Source organism: Theropithecus gelada, chromosome 11 (genome assembly GCF_003255815.1).
Source record: "Theropithecus gelada isolate Dixy chromosome 11, Tgel_1.0, whole genome shotgun sequence".
Taxonomy (NCBI): domain Eukaryota; kingdom Metazoa; phylum Chordata; class Mammalia; order Primates; family Cercopithecidae; genus Theropithecus; species Theropithecus gelada.
The window spans coordinates 105077009-105097030 of record NC_037679.1 but is presented as its reverse complement, the minus strand read 5'-3'; the positions used below and the strand labels follow the sequence as shown (position 1 = coordinate 105097030).

The 20022-nt window shown below is 36.2% G+C and overlaps 1 protein-coding gene across 1 annotated transcript; it reads left to right on the top strand.

Annotated features, from left to right (window-relative positions):
- Positions 1 to 9136: 9136 nt before the first annotated feature.
- On the top strand, positions 9137 to 10854 carry LOC112634615 (taste receptor type 2 member 46). The gene is made up of 2 exons (XM_025402240.1): positions 9137 to 9787; positions 10170 to 10854. Exons 1-2 carry the CDS (start codon positions 9531 to 9533, stop codon positions 10852 to 10854), a joined length of 942 nt encoding a protein of 313 aa, XP_025258025.1. The 5' UTR covers positions 9137 to 9530.
- The last annotated feature ends 9168 nt before the right edge of the window (positions 10855 to 20022 follow it).

Here is a 20022-nt window from a genome sequence, read left to right as displayed (position 1 = left end):
AAGTATACCAAAAACAGTACAGAGGAATACTAGATTTAATACCAGTATGTGAATAGCCTAGAATAAAAATCATTTTTGTAATAGGAGTGAAGAAACATGATGATGGTCATTTCAGTGCTGTTATAATTTTTTTATGTGTAGTTAGAAAAGTCATTTCTTCCACTTTTTGAATTAAAGGATACCTTTTTTGAAGTTGACATCTGATGTAAAGTATTTCCGTTTATTCTTCTTAGCCACCTCTGAGCCCCTGAATTTCCAATTTTCTCCTTTATCCTCCATTCCTAATATTCCTCAAAAAAACTCAAATATTCTCTGTCTTATAAAGTCCCAACCAAAAGAGAGTATAGAAACTATAGATGATAATTGAATGAAACTTTCTTCAAATGTTAAATGTTAAACTTTCTCTAAATGTTAAAAATATATGAAATCTATATATTGATTATAGGAAATGTATTAATTATTTGTTTTATTATAATTGTTTAAATGGTGAAATAACACAAAGTGTGTTGACATATCTATTGATACTAAGTACTATTATAAGAAGGAAATATACAGCCTTGTTGAACAACTAAATTCTGTGTGACTGTTAATTCTTGGTGTCATGACATTTTAACATTATTATGTAAAATTTAAAATAACTCCACATCTGAGATATATATCTATATATCTATATATATATACACACACACACACATTTTGTTTATCATACATCTTCCCTAGTACAATATAATCACCATAAAAAGAGGTCATATCTGTCTTGCTTTCTCTTGACTCCCAGGACCAAAAAGCCGGCACAAATCAGATCCACATCTGATATGTGTGTGTATGTGTGTGTGTGTGTGTATATATATATATACACACATTTTGTTTATCATACATCTTTCCCTCAGGAGACATTCAAGGAAATCTGAGAAAGCACATGTTTGTGTATAATACAGTCCCCTCCTTGTGCCACTCAGATGTGCTGACGCCCTCCAATTGTGGCTGGATTTACAAGCATATGACTTGTGCAGTTGCATGGAATCTTGTGTTTGAGGGGCTTTTTGGTTGGATTAATGCTCTGTACTTGCATTTTTGCTTTTCAGACAGCGGATACTCCTCTGCTGAAGAGGGAATAGTTCTGCACTAATTCCCTAGGTATTTGCTTTCTCTTCTCCTACGGGCTTGATGGAGACATGCACAGAATCCTGTAATGCCCACAATGCATGCCTCTAGTAGCTTTGAATTCTGCTGGATCATCTGACACAATGGGTAGAGCAGGTTGGGCCAGAGCCTTTATCTGCTGTAGAGATATCTCATGTTCTGGATTTCACTTGAAACCAGTAGTCTTTACATTCATTCTGTAACCCATCTCTTTTTGTCAGAGGCTAGGTAGGTTAAGTGAATAGGGATATAAAAAGGACTTTATTAACGTGTCGGAGCAATATCCTCTACTGTGGTGTTTGTGGACACCAAAACCCCAAGAGGCTCGATAAACACTGTGCTTCTCTTTTAGTCATAGGAAGTACATATAAGGCAACAGACCACTTACTTTAAAAAGGATGTTTCTGTTGGTCATGGTGGCTCATGCCTGTAATCCCAGCACTTTGGGAGACCAAGGTGGGCAGATCACTTGGGGCCGTGAGTTTGAGATCAGTCTGGACAACATGGTGAAACCCCATCTTTACTTAAATTAAAAAAAAAAAATTGCCAGGCATGGTAGCAAAAGCCTGTAAACACAGTTACTCAGGAAGTTGAAGGATTTGAACTGATTGAACCCAGGAGGCGAAGGTTGCAGTGAGCCAAGATTGCTCCAGTGCATTCCAGCCTGGGTAACAGAGGGAGACTCTGTCTCAAAAATAAATAAATAAATAAATAAATAAATGGATTTTTTGGCATGTGGACCAGGAATTTGGGACCCCTAAAAAAAATATGTGTTTCAGATCTCTAAATATTGTCAGGTGTATCTCTCTTCTGGTATTGTATTTCTATTTAATGTTCAAGTATTTTACTATAGGGAACGTTCCATTTCCTGGTTATTGCACCAATTACCGTAACATTATTAATAGAATAACATGATGTTTTGCAAAATGTAAATTAAAGTGAGAGCAGAAGTGACATCGCCTTGACATAAAACAGTGAAGCAGCGCTTTTATTCTTAACACACAGAGGCCAATTGTTATAATCTCCTGACCCACCCATGGGTGTAAAATAAGAAATATTCACTAAATCAAGAGCCACATGCAAACTGCCAGAAGCTCTGCTCTGCTCAGGGAAGATACCACATCCTAGAGAGCATTTGTAAATAGTGATTTAAATTTACGGAATTCTGACCTCATTTTATAATGTGTCTGATTTTGGTAGAGGTCAGTTAGGTTAGGCGGATAGGGATATAAAAAGACTACCATCCCCTGTGACAAAACTTTCAAGTGTTTTGTCACAGTAGTGATCAATTCCATACCTTGGAGAATGTGATTATTACTTTTCAATCATTGTTGCAGTGGAGAATTTCACAGGTTTCCCCTTGGTCTTGCTCTAATAATGTCCCTTACTGTACAGGTCAGGAAGAAAGTGAGAATCCTGCCAGCTGCCACGTGTGTCCATTTCAATTACACCTTCAGGAAGAGGTAATAATGGAAAACTGATTAGATCCCCCTTGGGATGGACATGAGCCAAAACTCTAAGTAGCATCTGACCTTCAAAAACTCCCAGTGCAGGGTGGGTATGATGACTCATGCCTGCAATTCCCACACTTTGGGAGGCACAGTTGGGAATATCTCTTGACGCCAGGAGTTCCAGACCACCCTGGGCTACATGGTGAGAGCCTGTCTCTACAAAAACTGAAACAAAAAAAAAAGAAAGAAAGAAAAGAAAAAGAAAAAACAACAACAAAACTTATTTTGGCATGGTGGTGCTCACCTGTAGTCCCAGTTACCCAGGAGGCTGAGGCAGGAGACTCCCTTGAACTTATAACCAATATGCAAGTCAGTTGCTGGCTGCATCCAGAGTCCAGTTAACAAGAGTGAGGCCTGGTACAAAAGTAATAAATTTATTCCAAACCTAGCTTGGGGAAGGGGCACGAGGAGTCCTGCCTTTAAGTGTACCACTTCACCTTTGGAGCAGAAAGCAGACACTTTTATAAGGTAAGGGGGGATATTGAGCAAGGGTAGAGGGTCCTCCTGCAAGCTTGGTGCCTTATCTACCATGCGGGGGGTCTGTCCTGCAGACCCTGACTCAATGACAGAGGAATAACATACACTGACACATATATTTGGCTTGTCAGCCCGGCCCAGCCTCCTGGCCACTTACAGACTCTCAGGAGAGTGCTGTCAGTCTTGGTCCAGACTTGCTGGCCTTTCTTGGCATTTGTTTAGCACACATTAAATGACAAAAGCTTTGAGTCAACACAATTAGAGGGTAATCACCCTGGTCACCTTTTCGCAGGAGAGCAATATTGCCTGTGAGTGATGAAAGGTTAGTTTTAGGACTATCTCAGTAAACAAGCTCTTTAGATAAACTACTCTACATTCCTTTGTATCTGTGCCCTAAGTTCTCTGGCTCCTGCAAAGAGACTCTGGCTGCCTTCAGCCAAGCTATCTGAAGCTATGTAACAACCTCTTGGTCTTCCAAGAAGGTTTTTGTTTTATTTTATAATTTTCCCTACCATTCTGACTGAACCCCTACACTACCAGGGAGTTGAATTGGTGCCTTCTTTTGCAGAAATACATTACAAAAGTGGCCAAGTGGGTATGGTTTTCATATGCCTTCCTGTTGGATGAAAGTCCTCAGGCAATTCCTGGAGTGGAGCAGAGCCTGGAATTTCCAGCTCCACTTCCTGGAGGTAAAAGTTCTGTGGTGGGTGTGCTTTGGTCTGCAAATTGACTGTCAATTCTCAGGGGAGATCTGTCTTGCAGCACATAGTTAGAGAAATGTGCCCTGCAGGGAATGTCCAGTGAGTGGGGGTGAAAGGTTACATTGGCATTTATAAAGGGCTAAGCAGGATACAGGGAACAAAGGGAAGGAGGAGAGAAGAGAAGATAAAATAATAATAAAAAATAGTAACTCATACTCTTTTTCTTAGAAAAAAATGGGGCAATCTGTTACAAACCCAGGCTTTACTGAGTAAAATCATTACTCAAGGCTGTACTGAGTAATGATCATGCCACTGTACTACATACAGCCTGGGTGACGGATTGAGACTGAGTCTCTGAAAAAACCCAGATGCAAATAACACAAAAAAACAAAAGAAAATTAAAAAGAAAATCTCCCACTCGATCTCATGGACCACAGTGTCTTTTGGGTACCCAGACATTAGTGTTAGTTCAGGCTCTGCTGGGGGGGGCCAATATCTGGTTTACTGGTGGCAATTTCATATGAGTCTGCAGCAACCTCAAGTCTTGCCTCCTCAGAAGAAGGAATTCAACTGAGGGGCATAAGTTAGAAGAGACTGAAGGAAGTTTCTGAGGAGGAATGGAAGTTTACTAAAAAGAGAGCAGGAAAGAAAGGAAAGCACACTTGGAGGAGACCACAGTGGGCACTTTCGAGGTCAAGTGCAGTGTTAGGCCTTTTGACTTGGGGTTTTATATGTTGGTATACCTCTGGGGTCTTGTGTTCCTTTTCCCATGATTCTTCCCTTAGGGTCTTGTGTTCCTTTTTCCATGATTCAGCCTCTTAGGGTGGGCTGCTCACATGCGTGGTGGCCTGCTAACACTGGAGAGGTGAGCGTGCACAGTGTGTTTACTGGAGTTGTACGCATGCCTGCCTGAGGCATTCTTCCCGTTTTTGGTGGAATGCCCACAGAAGGTCATATTCCACCATTTTCTCTCTCAACACGCATGCCTCAGCCTACTCGCCCTGTTCCTGAGCTGCTGACTACCAATTTTAAGCACTTTTATTTATTGTGAAATTGTCTCTCCCTGGTGCCTGTGACCAATTATTATTTTTAGAGAGGCAGTGTGACAACTGCCAGGCCATCACCTGATGGTCGCCTGACATTCCTGGTGGGTGGTGAGAACCGTCTTCTGCCCCGCTCATGCCTGACTATCTACCTACTGTAACAGTCCTATACCTAAAAGTCTCAGATGGTGTGGGTGTGCGTCCTTTCCCTGGGTACTGTTATCTGGGAAATGGCTACAGGTCTTTGAGGAAGCACCATATGAATACACCCTGAATATCCTTGTAGTGAATTTTCAGCATCCTTTATTTAGGGGACTTAAGCTTCCCTTCAATTATTGAATTCTTGTTCTTGGAATTGGCTGTGTCCTGACAACTGGTTGAGGTTCTTTGATTTTCCACTTCAAAGGCTGACCTTAGGAATGAGCTTTTCAGCTCCGTTTTGTTCTTGGTTTATAAGTATTTATCAATTATGAAACCTCATCAACTACTGGCTTATGAACTCATTCCAATGAAGCTGGGTTTAAAATAATCCTTGTTTCACTATGATCACGATAGAAACACAATTTATGAGTAACCTTTTGTTTCTAAAAAGAGTATTTTAGGACCAAATTTTCAAACAGAGGTAATATCTCAGATCTTCTGTCACATTTGAGTGAGTGATGATGGAGTTTGGAGGTTATATTTCTATAATGAAAACTATATTTACGGGTGGGGAATAAATGGTGGAATTCCTTAGAAGCACCAGTTCAGTTTTGTTTCCATGGAACTTAAAGTCCTTCAATCTTTGATACACTTGTAAGTACTGTTTTAATTTTTGATATTTTAAAGATTATTTTAAATGAAGAAGTCTTGATTTCTGCTAATAGAAATAGAGTAAAATTTAAATCACAGAATAGAATGGTGGAGCTGTGGTTGAGATACTATATTTTATTAATTGTAATGACATTTTCAGATCAAGTACTGCTCATTAAATTTCCCTGGGAGGAGAGTTTGTGGTGATGACCCAGCAACAGACAAGCTACTATCCAAAAAAAAAACCAAAAAACAAAAAACTACTAACATGAAATCAATTTCGAGTTTCTTCCAAGTTGCAGGAGAATGCCCAGACCATGATTTTAATCTCTTCTGTGACCTAAGTATTACAAAAAGTAGAAAATCGTTGCCATTTTCATGTCCGGTGTACTAAAAATTTATAAAACTATTTTTTTGAGAATTTGTGTTAGGAATACTTTGTTTAGTTTCTCCATTAAAAAATGATTTATACAAGGAGAACAAAAGTTTATTTCTACCGCTAAAACAATGATAAAAAAAGAGTAATCAATATTGGGAGTCCAATTCTCAATTGTTAAATATTGATATTTAACAACCAGTTAAATGTAAGAGAAGAAATAATGAGTGAATTGGAAGAAAGCTTCCTAGAATGAAGCACAAAGAGACCAAGAGATACAAAATATAAGGCTAGAGGGTCAGAGACATTGAGCTCAGTCAGAACGTGTAACATACTTCTGCAGTTCTGGAAGATTAGAAGAGAGAAAATGGGGCAGAAGCAATGTGGAGATTTTTTAAAAAGTGACAAAAAGTATCAGTTCATATATTTTAGGAACCATCAAGCTTCAGACAAGGTAACTAAAACCAAATTAACATAAAATGACAGGACATCAAATACCAATAGAAAATCTGAAAAGTAACTAGAGGAAGAGATAGATTACATTAAAGGAAATAACTGTCTAAATGACAGTCTGATTTTCAACAGACCAAAATCAAGCTAGAGTTCAATGGAATCATGTTTTCAGTGTTTTTCAAAAGTAGAATAGACCTTGATAAACAGAAACTTAAAATGATTTTTTTCAGATAATAGAAAAATTGTTATTTTTAATATTATTGTATGTAGAGTTGGAGTCTTACTCTGTTGTCCAGGCTGGAGTTCAGTGGTAGGATCATGGCTTACTGCAGTCTGGAACTCCTGGACTCAAACCATCCTCCCACCTCAGCCTTGTGAGTAGCTTCAAGATGCCTGGCTAACTTTCATTCATTGTAGAGGGAGTTTCGCTGTGTTGCACAGACTGGTCTTGAACTCCTGGGTGCTCCTGCCCCAGCCTTACAAAATATTGGGATTATGGGTGTGAGCGACGCTGCCTGGCCAGTAAAGGGACTTATTGAAAATATTAAGTTGAACATACGTGAAGGAATGCAAATTAATGAAAGTGGTAAATATATGCATAATTCTAAATGAATGTTTACTGTAAAAAATAATAATGTCTTCTTGGGGTAATTATGTAATTGACAAGGTATATGCAAATGGCAAAAAATAGACTGGAGGTCGAGGTGACAGGAGTAACTTTACTTAAAATCTTTTTTGAGCTTTTCTATGTCTATGAGGAGATTTTGAACAATGACCCTGTAATTCTACCCAAAGGTATATATACAAAGAAATTGTATCAAATGATATATGAGAGAATGCTCTAGTAGAATTATTCATAACTGTTCAAAAAAAAAGCTGGCCAAATATATATTAAGGATAGATCAATCATTACAGTAAATCCATACAACAGAACAACATAGAGAAGTGAAAAAAAATCACATATACATGCAACTATGTGACTAAATTTCAGAAACATAATGTTGAGTCCAAGAAGCCACAAACAAGAAGAGCATGAGGACTGCACCTACAGACAGTTCAAAGCAGGCCAGACCAAGCTATGCAGTTTAGGGTTGCACAACTAATTGGTAAAGTATAACGAAAATCAAGAAAACTATCATAATAAATTATGGATATTGATTATCTCCAGAGACGTGAACAAGGGGTTACGGGCCTGGGAAGTGGCATGGAGTTGGACCTAGGCTGTTTTCGGTGTTCCTTGTCTTGCCCTGTATCATGGTTACTTGAGTGTTTATGATACACTGCAGTATTTCCCATTTTTGTTTTGGTTCATTTCTAAGTGTGTATTATAATTTTAATATAAAAATTTTTAATTAGGAGAAATATCTCATAGAAATTTACTATTACTCATCTCATTACATACTGAGGGAAAAAATAAACTATTTGTATACATTCTTAAATAACTCTAAGAGAGTTGAAGTAAGAACTTTCTTATTTAGTTGCAACATGAGGAAATTTGAGATGATGTTATCTGTCACCTCCAGATTTTTCCAAAGGATTTCTTCTAGCCTTAATTATCCACCTCACAGGAATAAACCTTTGCCATTCACCATCGATTTTTTCGATTGGCTCCCGAATTCCTGACACAACAAGGTTGTTCATATTTCCCACACTCTTGGTTTAACAGAGTTCTTTTATCAGTTAATGTTTTACTGCATGAGGAAAACCTCCAAAACTACATTAGCTATTTATATGTCACAAGTTTTGGATTTCATTTTTCTTAGCCGGGTTTGGTGGATGTCTCTGGTGATTTGTGGTGGGCCAAATTCTGCCTCTTGGAGGTCGTTAGAGTTTGGCCAATTTCATCTGGATCAGGTGAGGACAATCTGCCTTCATTAACTTCTCATTCTCCTTCTGGGAACAGTGTACTAGCCAGGTGATAGTCTCATGGTAAATGGAAAAAGGAATAATCCGCAGTACGGAAGCCATCTCAAATCTTTATGCAAAGTGTAGTAATTTTCTGTTCATCAAAGTAAGTTATATGGTTGAACTCCAAGTTCAGGGGAAAGGTAGTCAGTCTTCCTGTGATGGGAGGATGCTGAAAGATTATATATCAAAGAGTCTGGTAGTCAGGAATATTTATAAAATTGCTGAATATTTTAATTAAATAATAAATATTTAAACATTAGACTTGAAAGAAACTTTACCAAAGGTCTAAGAATTAGAGATATGTTTGATAAATAAATATTGTTCATGGGCTGAAAACCCTGAGTGAGAAAATAGAACTAATTTCAGCTGGACAACCTCTTGGAAACTCATTTCTTTATTTTGGAAATTATGAGACAATAATTCATTCCATTCATAGGTGGAGGGCACATGTGTTTGTTTGTGTGTGTATTTATGAGCTTGAGAATAATGAAGTCACACAAAAGTATTAGCAGCAACCAGATCTTATGGAGTACTGGCCTGCCTGTGGTTCTCAAGTAAATCTTAGATGCTTTTGATAAAAGAAGGATGGATTCTGTGTATTTAAATCTGGTGTTTAAAAAAGACTGTATAGGTGATGATCTTAGTTATGACCAAGCTCCCTTTAAGAATTTAGACATTTAATATAGGATCTCTGTATTGGGTTATAAAACTTCCCTAACAACTAAAGTCGTTAAAGACAAATGATGGAGAGGTTACAGAAGGAAAAATTGCAAACACTGAAAGTTAGTATGTCCTTGTTTGCATACTAGTACATGAGAATTCAGGTTTCATGTCAACTTCAGTATGAATAATTCCAGCTTATAACAAGAACAGACAGTGAATGAATGAGTTAATTTGAGTTGTTTTGAAAACAAGAATGTTTTCCATAAAGAGAGCATCGAACTCATCCATTAGCATGCTATGGTGATTTCTGGCTTTACACTGGTCACAACAATAAAAAGTAAAAAGAATGTCATAGCACATACACAAATCAGGCGTATATAGAATTTAAGGTCAGGATATTCAAGCAATCACAACCAGTGATATTACACTAGCATTTAAAAAATTTCTCTTTGTCTGTTCAGATATGATAACTTTTCTGTCCATCACTTTTTCCATTCTAGTAGGGGTTATATTTGTTATTGGAAATTTTGCTAATGGCTTCATAGCATTGGTACATTCCATTGAGTGGGTGAAAAGACAAAAAATCTCCTTTGCTGACCAAATTCTCACTGCTCTGGCGGTCTCCAGAGTTGGTTTTCTCTGGGTATTATCACTACATTGGTATGCAACTGAGTTTAATCTAGCTTTTCATAGTGTAGAAGTAAGAAGTACTGCTTATCGGCCGGGCGCGGTGGCTCAAGCCTGTAATCCCAGCACTTTGGGAGGCCGAGACGGGCGGATCACAAGGTCAGGAGATCGAGACCATCCTGGCTAACCCGGTGAAACCCCGTCTCTACTAAAAAATACAAAAAACTAGCCGGGCGAGGTGGCGGGCGCCTGTAGTCCCAGCTACTCTGGAGGCTGAGGCAGGAGAATGGCGTGAACCCGGGAGGCGGAGCTTGCAGTGAGCTGAGATCCCGCCACTGCACTCCAGCCTGGGCGACAGAGCGAGACTCCGTCTCAAAAAAAAAAAAAAAAAAAAAAAAAAAAAAAAAAAAAAAAAAAAAAAACAAAAAAAAAAAAAAAAAAAAAAAAAAAAAAAAAAAAAAAAAAAAAAAAGAAGTACTGCTTATCATGTCTGGGTAGTGACCAACCATTTCAGCAACTGGCTTGCTACTAGCCTCAGCATGTTTTATTTGCTCAGAATTGCCACTTTCTCCAACCTGATTTTTCTTCACTTAAATAGGAGAGTAAAGAGTGTCATTCTGGTGACACTGTTAGGGCCTTTGCTGTTTTTGGTTTGTCAACTTTTTGTGATGAACATGAATCAGACTGTACAGACAAAAGAATATGAAGGAAACGTGACTTGGAAGATCAAATTGAAGAGTGCAATGTACCTTTCAAATACAACTGTAACCATGCTAGCAAACTTTGTACCCCTCACTCTGACCCTGATATCTTTTCTGTTGTTAATCTGTTCTCTGTGTAAACATCTCAAGAAGATGCGGGTCCATGGCAAAGGATCTCAAGATCCCAGCACCAAGGTCCACACAAAAGCTTTGCAAATTGTGACCTCCTTTCTCCTGGTATGTGCCATTTACTTTCTGTCCATAATCCTATCAGTTTGGAATTCTGGGAGGCTGGAAAAGAAACCTTTCTTCATGTTCTGCCAAGCTATTAAATTCAGCTATCCTTCAACCCACCTATTCATCCTGATTTGGGGAAACAAGACACTAAAGCAGACTTTTCTTTCAGTTTTAAGGAATGTAAAGTACTGGGTGAAAGGACAGAAGGCTTCATCTCCATAGATTCACAAGAGGGGCATTGTATGTCTTCTAGCAGAAAACTAAATGGAGGTGTATGAAACATTTTATATTTGCCACTGGGTTTTCTGTAATATATATATGTAAATAATTTCCAAATATATACCTAGAAAAGTCTTTTACCTAATGTTAGTCTGGAAAAGTATATATGTGTGTGTGTGTATTTATGTGTGTATGAAACACTGAAGAACATTGACAATAACATGCTTTTTATTGTTTTTTCACAAAAAATGCCAAACTATAGAAAATAATTCCTCAGAATTATGAAGCCATGTTTATTTTATGCATGTATTTTTTATTTCATTTGAAGAATTTATGTCTATTTATAATTATTAAGAACTAACAGCTTATCTCAGGGAAAATATTTCTCTTTTTGTTGTTATTTGAACCACACAAATATACCACAGTATGCTTAGAATTTGTTGTTTTAACCTATAACTTTTTGGATAAATAATGTCATTCAATTCTAAATCAATAATGAGGATGTATCTTCGGGGTTTTATTCCAATATGAATTCCTATTTTATGTTTAGTAAAATGCAAATAGAATTGTTGTTAGAAAACAATGCACACAATAAAATTTGAGTGAGAAGCATATGTGAAGTAAATTTCATCTATGTCTACCATAAACAGTACTGAAGAATATAAGATTTAATACAAGTATGTGAATAGCTTAGAAAAAAAAATGTCTTCTATAAGAGGGATGAAAAATCATGATCATGATCTTGTGATTATCGGCTTTCATATGCAGTTAAAAAAGTCATTTCTTCCAGCTTTTGAATTATAGAAAAGCTTTTTTTGGAATTCAGCTCTGATGTAAATTATTTTAGCATTTTTTCTAAGGCGCTTCTAAGCCCCTGAATTGCTAATGATATCCTTATCTTCCATTTATCAAATTCCTTCTAAACTTCAGATAAGAGAACTCCAATCTTCCCTTTTCTAAAAAATACTGTCAATGTGAAAATAGTATAGAAATTATGGAAAATAATTCAGTGAAACTTTTTGTAAGTGTTAAAATAGCATCTATGAAATATATGTGTTAATTATAGGATGTGCCCTAACGTTGTAAGCTTGTTGTCAGTGATGAAATGGAAGTGTGTTGACATATTCACATTCATAAAGCATTATTAATAGGTGTATATGAAATAACAGTCATAGAATGGAAAAAGATTAATGTAATTTATTGAAGTAAAAATATATTTTGAATAAGAATAGAAAAGGGCTTGGAAAATATTGTTTAACAATATTTTCTATAAATACAAAAAGGTATATATTAGCCTGACATTACTTATTTTGGAAAGGATATGACACAATGGGAATTTTCATACACTACTCCTGAAATTATAAGTCTGTGCCATCATTTCAGTCGAGTATGGTATTATCTGATTAAGATGAAGGATTACATCCTAAGATCCAGTATTTTCACTCTTATCAGAATACATATACATACACATGCATATCACTGAGTTTCAATAGCTAAAGTTGAGAAGTCCTCCAAATGTCTATAAATCCTCCCAATGGATAAACAAATTGTGGCATACTTATACAAAGGAATACTATACAGCAATCAAAATTAACAAACGAGACTGACATGTTTACAACAGAATAATACAACAAAGAAAATGAACAAATTGGAGCTACATAGATAATAATACTCGCAGATGTGAGAGGAATTATCAAGATGGAAAATACATTTAGTATAATCTCATTTACATAATGTTGAAAAACATTATTTTTAATACATTGTAATTTTTTACCTTGGTGATAAATCTCTACAGTGAAACATATGAGTGATCATTAAAACAATTGGGATAGTCAGGAGGGAGTAAAATATCAACAAGAAGACTTATATCGGGAGTATCTGGATTGCTGGAAATTCTATTTTTTTTCACCCTTTTATTTGGATCTTATCTGTGTGAAGTATCTTTGACTGTGTTGGTCATCATTGAATCAAATATCTAAATAAACTGAATCTGGAACATCCTAGTGCCCACATCAAAAGCACTGAATAAAGTTGGAATGGGGACTGGTGGTGGTGGTGGTACAGCAATAGGGTAGCCTAGTTAGGTTGCACAAGCCCATCAAAACACATGTGATTATATGATTAGAACCAGGAAACTGGTTACTAGAAAAAGTAATTTAGTGGACTGTAGAGAGAAAATATTACATATTCAAGCACCTCACAACAGCTTACCACCAATTTTGTTTGAGGAATTCCTTTAGGCGTTAAAATACAATAAACAACCACCGTTGCCCACTTTTTGATGTGGTTGTTTGATTTTTTTTCTTGTAAATTTGCTTAAGTTATTTGTAGATTCTGGATATCAGCCCTTTGTCAGATGGGTAGATTGCAAAAATTTTCTCCCATTCTGTAGGTTGCCTGTTCACTCTGATATTAGTTTCTTTTGCTGTGCAGAACCTCTTTAGTTTAATTAGATCCCATTTGTCAATTTTAGTTTTTGTTGCCATTGCTTTCGGTGTTTTAGTCATGAAGTCCTTGCACATGCCTAGGTCCTGAATGGTATTTCCTAGGTTTACCTCTAGGGTTTCTATGGTTTTAGGTCTAACATTTAAGTCTTTAATCCATTTGAATTAATTTTTGTATAAGGTGTAAGCTTTCTACATATGACTAGTCAGTTTCCCCAGCACCATTTATTAAATAGAGAATCCTTTCCCCATTTCTAGTTTTTGCCAGGGTTGTCAAAGATCAGATGGTTGTAGATGTGTTTTATTATTTCTGAGGGCTCTGTTCTGTTCCACTGGTCTATATTTCTGTTTTGGTACAAGTACCATGCTGTTTTGGTTACTATAGCCTTGTAGTATAGCTTGAAGTAAGGTAGCATGACACCTCCAGCTTTGTTCTTTTTGCTTAGGTTTGTCTTTGCAATGCGGGCTCTTTTTTGGTTCCATCTGAACTTTAAAGTAGTTTTTTCCAATTCTGTGAAGAAAGTCATTGGTAGCTTGATGGGGATGACATTGAATCTATGAATTACCTTGAGCAGTATGGCCATTTTCATGATATTGATTCTTCCTAACCATCAGCATGGAATGTTTTTCCATTTGTTTGTGTCCTCTTTTATTTCATTGAGCAGTGGTTTGTAGTTCTCCTTGAAGAGGTCCTTCACATCCCTTGAAAGTTGGATTCCTAGGTATTTTATTCTCTTTGAAGCAATTGTGAATGGGAGTGCACTAATGATTTGGCTCTGTGCTTGTCTGTTATTGGTGTGTAGAAGTGCTTGTGATTTTTGCACATTGATTTTGTATGCTCACACTTTGCTGAAGTTGTTTATCAGCTAAGGAGATTTTGGGCTGACACAATGGGGTTTTCTAAATATACAATGGCAAATTCTATTTCCTTACCAAGGTGTGGTAACATAGATGTTAACCTTATAATTTTTTCTTACTTTTTATTAGATATTATTACTCTGTATATGTATGTTATACTCCACAATAAAAAATGTTAAAAACTTCATGTCTAAAACACCAAAAGCAATGGCAACAAAAGCCATAATTGACAAATGGGATATAATTAAACTAAAGAACTTCTGCACAGCAAAAGAAACTACCATCAGAGTGAACAGTCAACCTACAGAATGGGATCTACTCATCTAACAAAGGGCTAATATCCAGAACCTACAAAGAACTCAAACAAATTTACAAGAAAAAAACAAACAACCCCATCAAAAAGTGGGCAAAGGATATTAACAGACATTTCTCAAAAGAAGACATTCATACAGCCAACAAACGCATGAAAAAGTGCTCATCATCACTCACCATCAGAGAAATGCAATTCAAACTACAATGAGATACCATCTCACTCCAGCTAGAATGGCAATCATGAAAAAATCAGGAAACAACAGGTGCTGGAGATGATGTGGAGAAATAGGAACACTTTTACACTGTTGGTGGGACTGTAAACTAGTTCAACCATTGTGGAAAACAGTGTGGTGATTCCTCAAGGATCTAGAACTAGAAATACCATTTGACCCAGCCATCCCATTACTGGGTATATATCCAAAGGATTATAAATCATGCTGCTATAAAGGCACATGAACACGTATGTTTATTGCAGCACTATTCACAATAGCAAAGACTTGGAATCAACTCAAATGTCCATCAGTGACAGACTGGATTAAGAAAATGTGACACATATACACCATGGAATACTATGCAGCCATAAAAAATGATGAGTTCGTGTCCTTTGCAGGGACATGGATGCAGCTGGAAGCCATCATTCTCAGCAAACTATCGCAAGAACAGAAAACCAAACACCACATGTTCTCACTGATAGGTAGGAATTGAACAATGAGATCACTTGGACACAGGAAGGGGAACATCACACACTGGAGCCTATTGTGGGGTGGGGGGAAGCAGGAGGGAGAGCATTAGGAGATATACCTAATGGAAATGATGAGTTAATGAGTGCAGCACACCAACATGGCATATGTATACATATGTAACAAACATGCACATTGTGCACATGTACCCTAGAACTTAAAGTATATATTAAAAAAAAGTTAAAAAATGCAGAAACATAAAGTACATTTCTAAGTACAAAATTAGGGTGATACAGTAAATTCTCATAGATACCATTGTAATCAGATATGGTATCTCATAGATACCATAAAGGAGCATAGAGCATTATGGTACTAAGAAATCCAAGTTAAAATTTAAAACTTTTCTTTTTTAATTTTGAGACAGGATCTCGCCGTGTTGTCCAGGCTGGAGTGCAGAAGTACAATCTCAGCTAAATGCAACCTCTGCCACCTTGGCTCAAGTCATTCTGCCATCTCAGCCTCCAGAGTAGCTAGGGCAACTGGCGTTCACCACCACGCCCTGCTAATTTTTTCTAGTTTTTTTTTTTGTAGAGACATGGTTTTGCCATGTTGCCTAGGCAGGTCTTGAACTCCTGTGCTCAGGCAGTCCACCTGGCTCACCCACCAAAAATGCTGGGATTACAGGTGTGAACCACCACACCTGTACCAAAACATTACTTTAATTAATTAAAACAAAAGAAGAGATAAGAAAGAACTATAAATCCACCATCTTAGTGTTAATATGAGTTTGAAACAACAAAATTTGAATATTTATGACTGATAGACACCTTTTCTCTTATTTCCAATTTAATTATTTGTGATACACATTTGAAAGTGTCAGAAATTCATGAATTTACCATAAATAATAATATGATGATATTAAATAAATATCTTCAAAAATGTGTCTCTAAATGAAATATTTATATTCATATTGTTAGCATTCTAATTTCACAATACTATTCCTGCGTTGGGTAAAATTTTTTGTTACTATACATTTTTTGTCTCTGCATTAAAGAAAAAATATCATAGAAAGGCAAATTTCTTAAGGTATAAAAATATTTAGCATGATCTTTGAGTATATTTGTGCATCTGTAATGCCACATTGACTGCTATAGTAAAATAATCCAGATTTAGTCACCATAGCTAAGAATGTGAAAAAGCATTTGCAAGAATTTGACTTGCTAACGATGCCATTAAAAGATGAAATAAACTTGATATACTGTATTATTGCATAGAGTATTCATCCATGTTCACATAGAAAAATGCTCCAGATCCCCAAAATAGAATCCTAATTGTTGGAGGTCACTTTTGTTATCAACTTTTAAAATGTAGTAAAAGAAAAAAAAAAAAAAAAGAAGCAAATAAATCATTGAAAATATGCTGGTTTTACATTATTCTTGATGAAATACCATGTGAGGACATTTGTCTAGGCCTGATGCTGAGAATTACAGAAGTATCATGAGGCCATGAGGAGGAATAATAGTGTTCTCTCATCACCCTGAACTCCAGTACTTAGAAACAAGACTGAAATCACATTTATCAAATAGCATTCTCCCTTTCACCTGCCATCATCATTCTCATCGTCATCATGTATATCTTCATCTATATCATGGAATGATTTGTTTTTGAAATATTTAAATACGTAATATGGAAAATAAGGAATTTTAAAAAGATCATCATTGTGAGAAGGTTACAATAGTAAACAGCAAAGTTCAAGTCGAGCTCAATACATTTAGGTTTAGAAATTAAGTGTAGTTTATTTTAGAATACATTGCCTAAGCAAATAATTATTTATGGACNTTGTCATCTTTTTGTCATAAACATGAATCAGATTGTACAGACAAAAGTATATGAAGCAAACATGACATGGAAGATCAAATTGAGGAGTGCAATGTACTTTTCAAATATGACTGTAACCATACTAGCAAACTTTGTACCCATCACTCTGACCCTGATATCTTTTCTGCTGTTAATCTGTTCTCTGTGTAAACATCTCAAGAAGATGCAGGTCCATGGCAAAGGATCTCAAGATCCCAGCACCAAGGTCCACATAAAAGCTTTGCAAACTGTGACCTCCTTTCTCCTGTTATGTGCCATTTACTTTCTGGCCATAATGCTATCAGTTTGGAATTTTGACAGGCTGGAAAACAAACCTCTCTTCATGTTCTGCCAAGCTACTGTAATCAGCTATCCTTCCACCCACCCATTCATCGTGATTTGGGGAAACAAGAAGCTAAAGCAGATTTTTCTTTCAACTTTGTGGAATGTGAGGTACTGGGTGAAAGGACAGAAGCCTTCATCTCTGTAGATTCACGAGAGGGGCATTGTGTGTCTTCTAGCAGAAAACAAACTGGTGGTGTATGAAACATTTTCTATTTCTTACTGGATTTTCTGTAATGTATGTATATGAATAATTTCCAAATGTATACCTAGAAAAGTCTTTTACCTAATGTTAGTCTAGAAAAGCATATATGTGTGTGTGTGTGTATTTACGTGTGTATGAAAAACTGAAGAACATTGACAATAACATGCTTTTATTGTTTTTTCAAAAGAACTGCCAAATTATAGAAAGTACGACAAAAATTCCTCAGAATTATGAAGCCATGTTTATTTTATGCCTGTAGTTTTTATTTCATTTGAAGAATTTATGTCTATTTATAATTACTAAGAACTGACAACTTATCTCGGGAAAAATATTGCTCTTTTTATTGTTATTTGAACCACACAAATATACCACAGTGTGCTTAGAATTCGTTGTTTTAACCTGTAACTTTTTGGATAATAATGTCATTCAATTCTATCTCAATAATGAGGATGTATCTTTGGGGTTTTATTCCATTATGAATTCCTATTTTATGTTTAGTAAAAAGCAAACAGAATTGTTGTTAGAAAACAATGCACACAATAAAATTTGAGTGACAAGCATATGTAGAGTAAATTTCATCTATGTCTACCATAAACAGTACTGAGGAATATAAGATTTAATACAAGTATGTGAATAGCTTAGGAAAAAAAAGTCTTCTATAAGAGGGATGAAAAATCATGATCATGATCTTGATTGCTATTATCAGCTTTCATATGCAGTTAGAAAAGTCATTTCTTCCAGCTTTTGAATTAAGGAAAAGCTTTTTTTGAAATTGAGCTCTGATGTAAATTATTTTACTATTTTTTCTAAAGCACTTCTAAGCCCCTGAATTGCTAATGATATCCTTATCTTCAATTTATCAAATTCCTTCTAAACTTCAGATAAGAGAACTGCAATCTTCTCTTTTCTAAAAAAAATTATCAATGTGAAAATAGTATAGAAATTATAGAAAATAATTCAGTGAAACTTTTTGTAAGTGTTAAAATAGCATCTATGAAATCTATGTATTAATTATAGGATGTTCCTTAACATTGTAAGTTTGTTGTCAGTGATGAAATGGAAGTGTGTTGACATATTTGCTAACAGGAAGCTGTGTTATAAGAAGGAAATGTGCAGTCTCGTTCACAGATAAATTCTACATGAGTGTATTAATTCTTGGTATTATAATATTTTAACGATGTTTTTTTAAACCTTAAGATAAATCATCCCCACACCTGATTTATGTATTTTTTAAAATCACGCGTCTTCCTCAGAACAATGTAAGAGCCAAAAAAGAAGAAATTGTTTCTGTCTTGCTTTCTGTTGACTCCCAGTACCTAAAACCCAGCACAAAGAATAGGTGGTCAAAAATGATATTTTAATGAGCAAATAAATGGGTGGATAAAGTGGATGAGTTGATGTGGTAAACCAAAGAAAAGGAAACTCATCACAATATCAGCAGTTGCATGAATTCCCCTGTTCTGGTCTCAGGTTGAGGTTGCAGGCTTATTCAGCAAAATGATTCCTCAGAGGAAAAGTTTGGCTATTCCACAATTTTAGGAGAAATATCACAATAATATAGTCTTGATGCAGCTGTATCAGGTGTCTAAATAGGAGAAAAGGTAGAACATCAAAATTAGATGGCACCTATTACAATATTTTTAAAAAGCATATAAAGTACTTTGGTCTATTTTCATATGTATTTTTTCTATTGTGAATTATATATTTGTAGTATGATATTTTATAGTTGATTATCATATAAAAATGGCATTTCCTTTCTAAAAATTGAGTTAGTAACCAGCTACTTTACTAAAGTGTTTTTAATGTAATACCTGATATTAAAGTGATGATATTTATTTGGAAGGCAAGTTCAAGACAAAAATGGCAAGAACATGTGGAAATTGAGACAGGAACAAACGTGAAACAATGTGTCGTGATGTCTGGTGTGACTTTGCTGGCAGCCACTTCATAGTCAGGTGAGAGAGACAGCACGGTGGTCATTAGATGCGTGCACTTGGCTCCCAGCACTTTTCCAGAAGGGCTACAAGGGGAAACCACAGCCAGCATTAGTCCATGGAAGAGAAAGAGGAGGGAGAATGTATCTGCTCAGCTGTCATTAGTCTTGTATTTCCCATTGGCCATGGTACCCCTGAGGCCGAACTACCTGCTCTGTTGTTCTGTCTTATATCATCTAGTCCCTTGGTGGAGGTTACGAAAGTCAGACCTCATGCATTCAAGTTCCAAATGGAATGATGATCTGGAGCAGGCAAGGTGCTGGTCTGGGGAATAGGAGATAGTGAAGGGAATCTAAGAAAGCACATGTCTGTGTCCAGTGCAGTCTGATCCTTTTGCCACTCAGATGTGCTCATGCCCTCCAGTCATGGCTGGCTTTAGGAGCACATGACTTGCAGAGCTGCACAGAGTTTTGTGCCTAGAGGGGCTTGTGCTTAGATGAACTCTATGCTTGGATTAATGTTCTGCATTTACTGTTTTG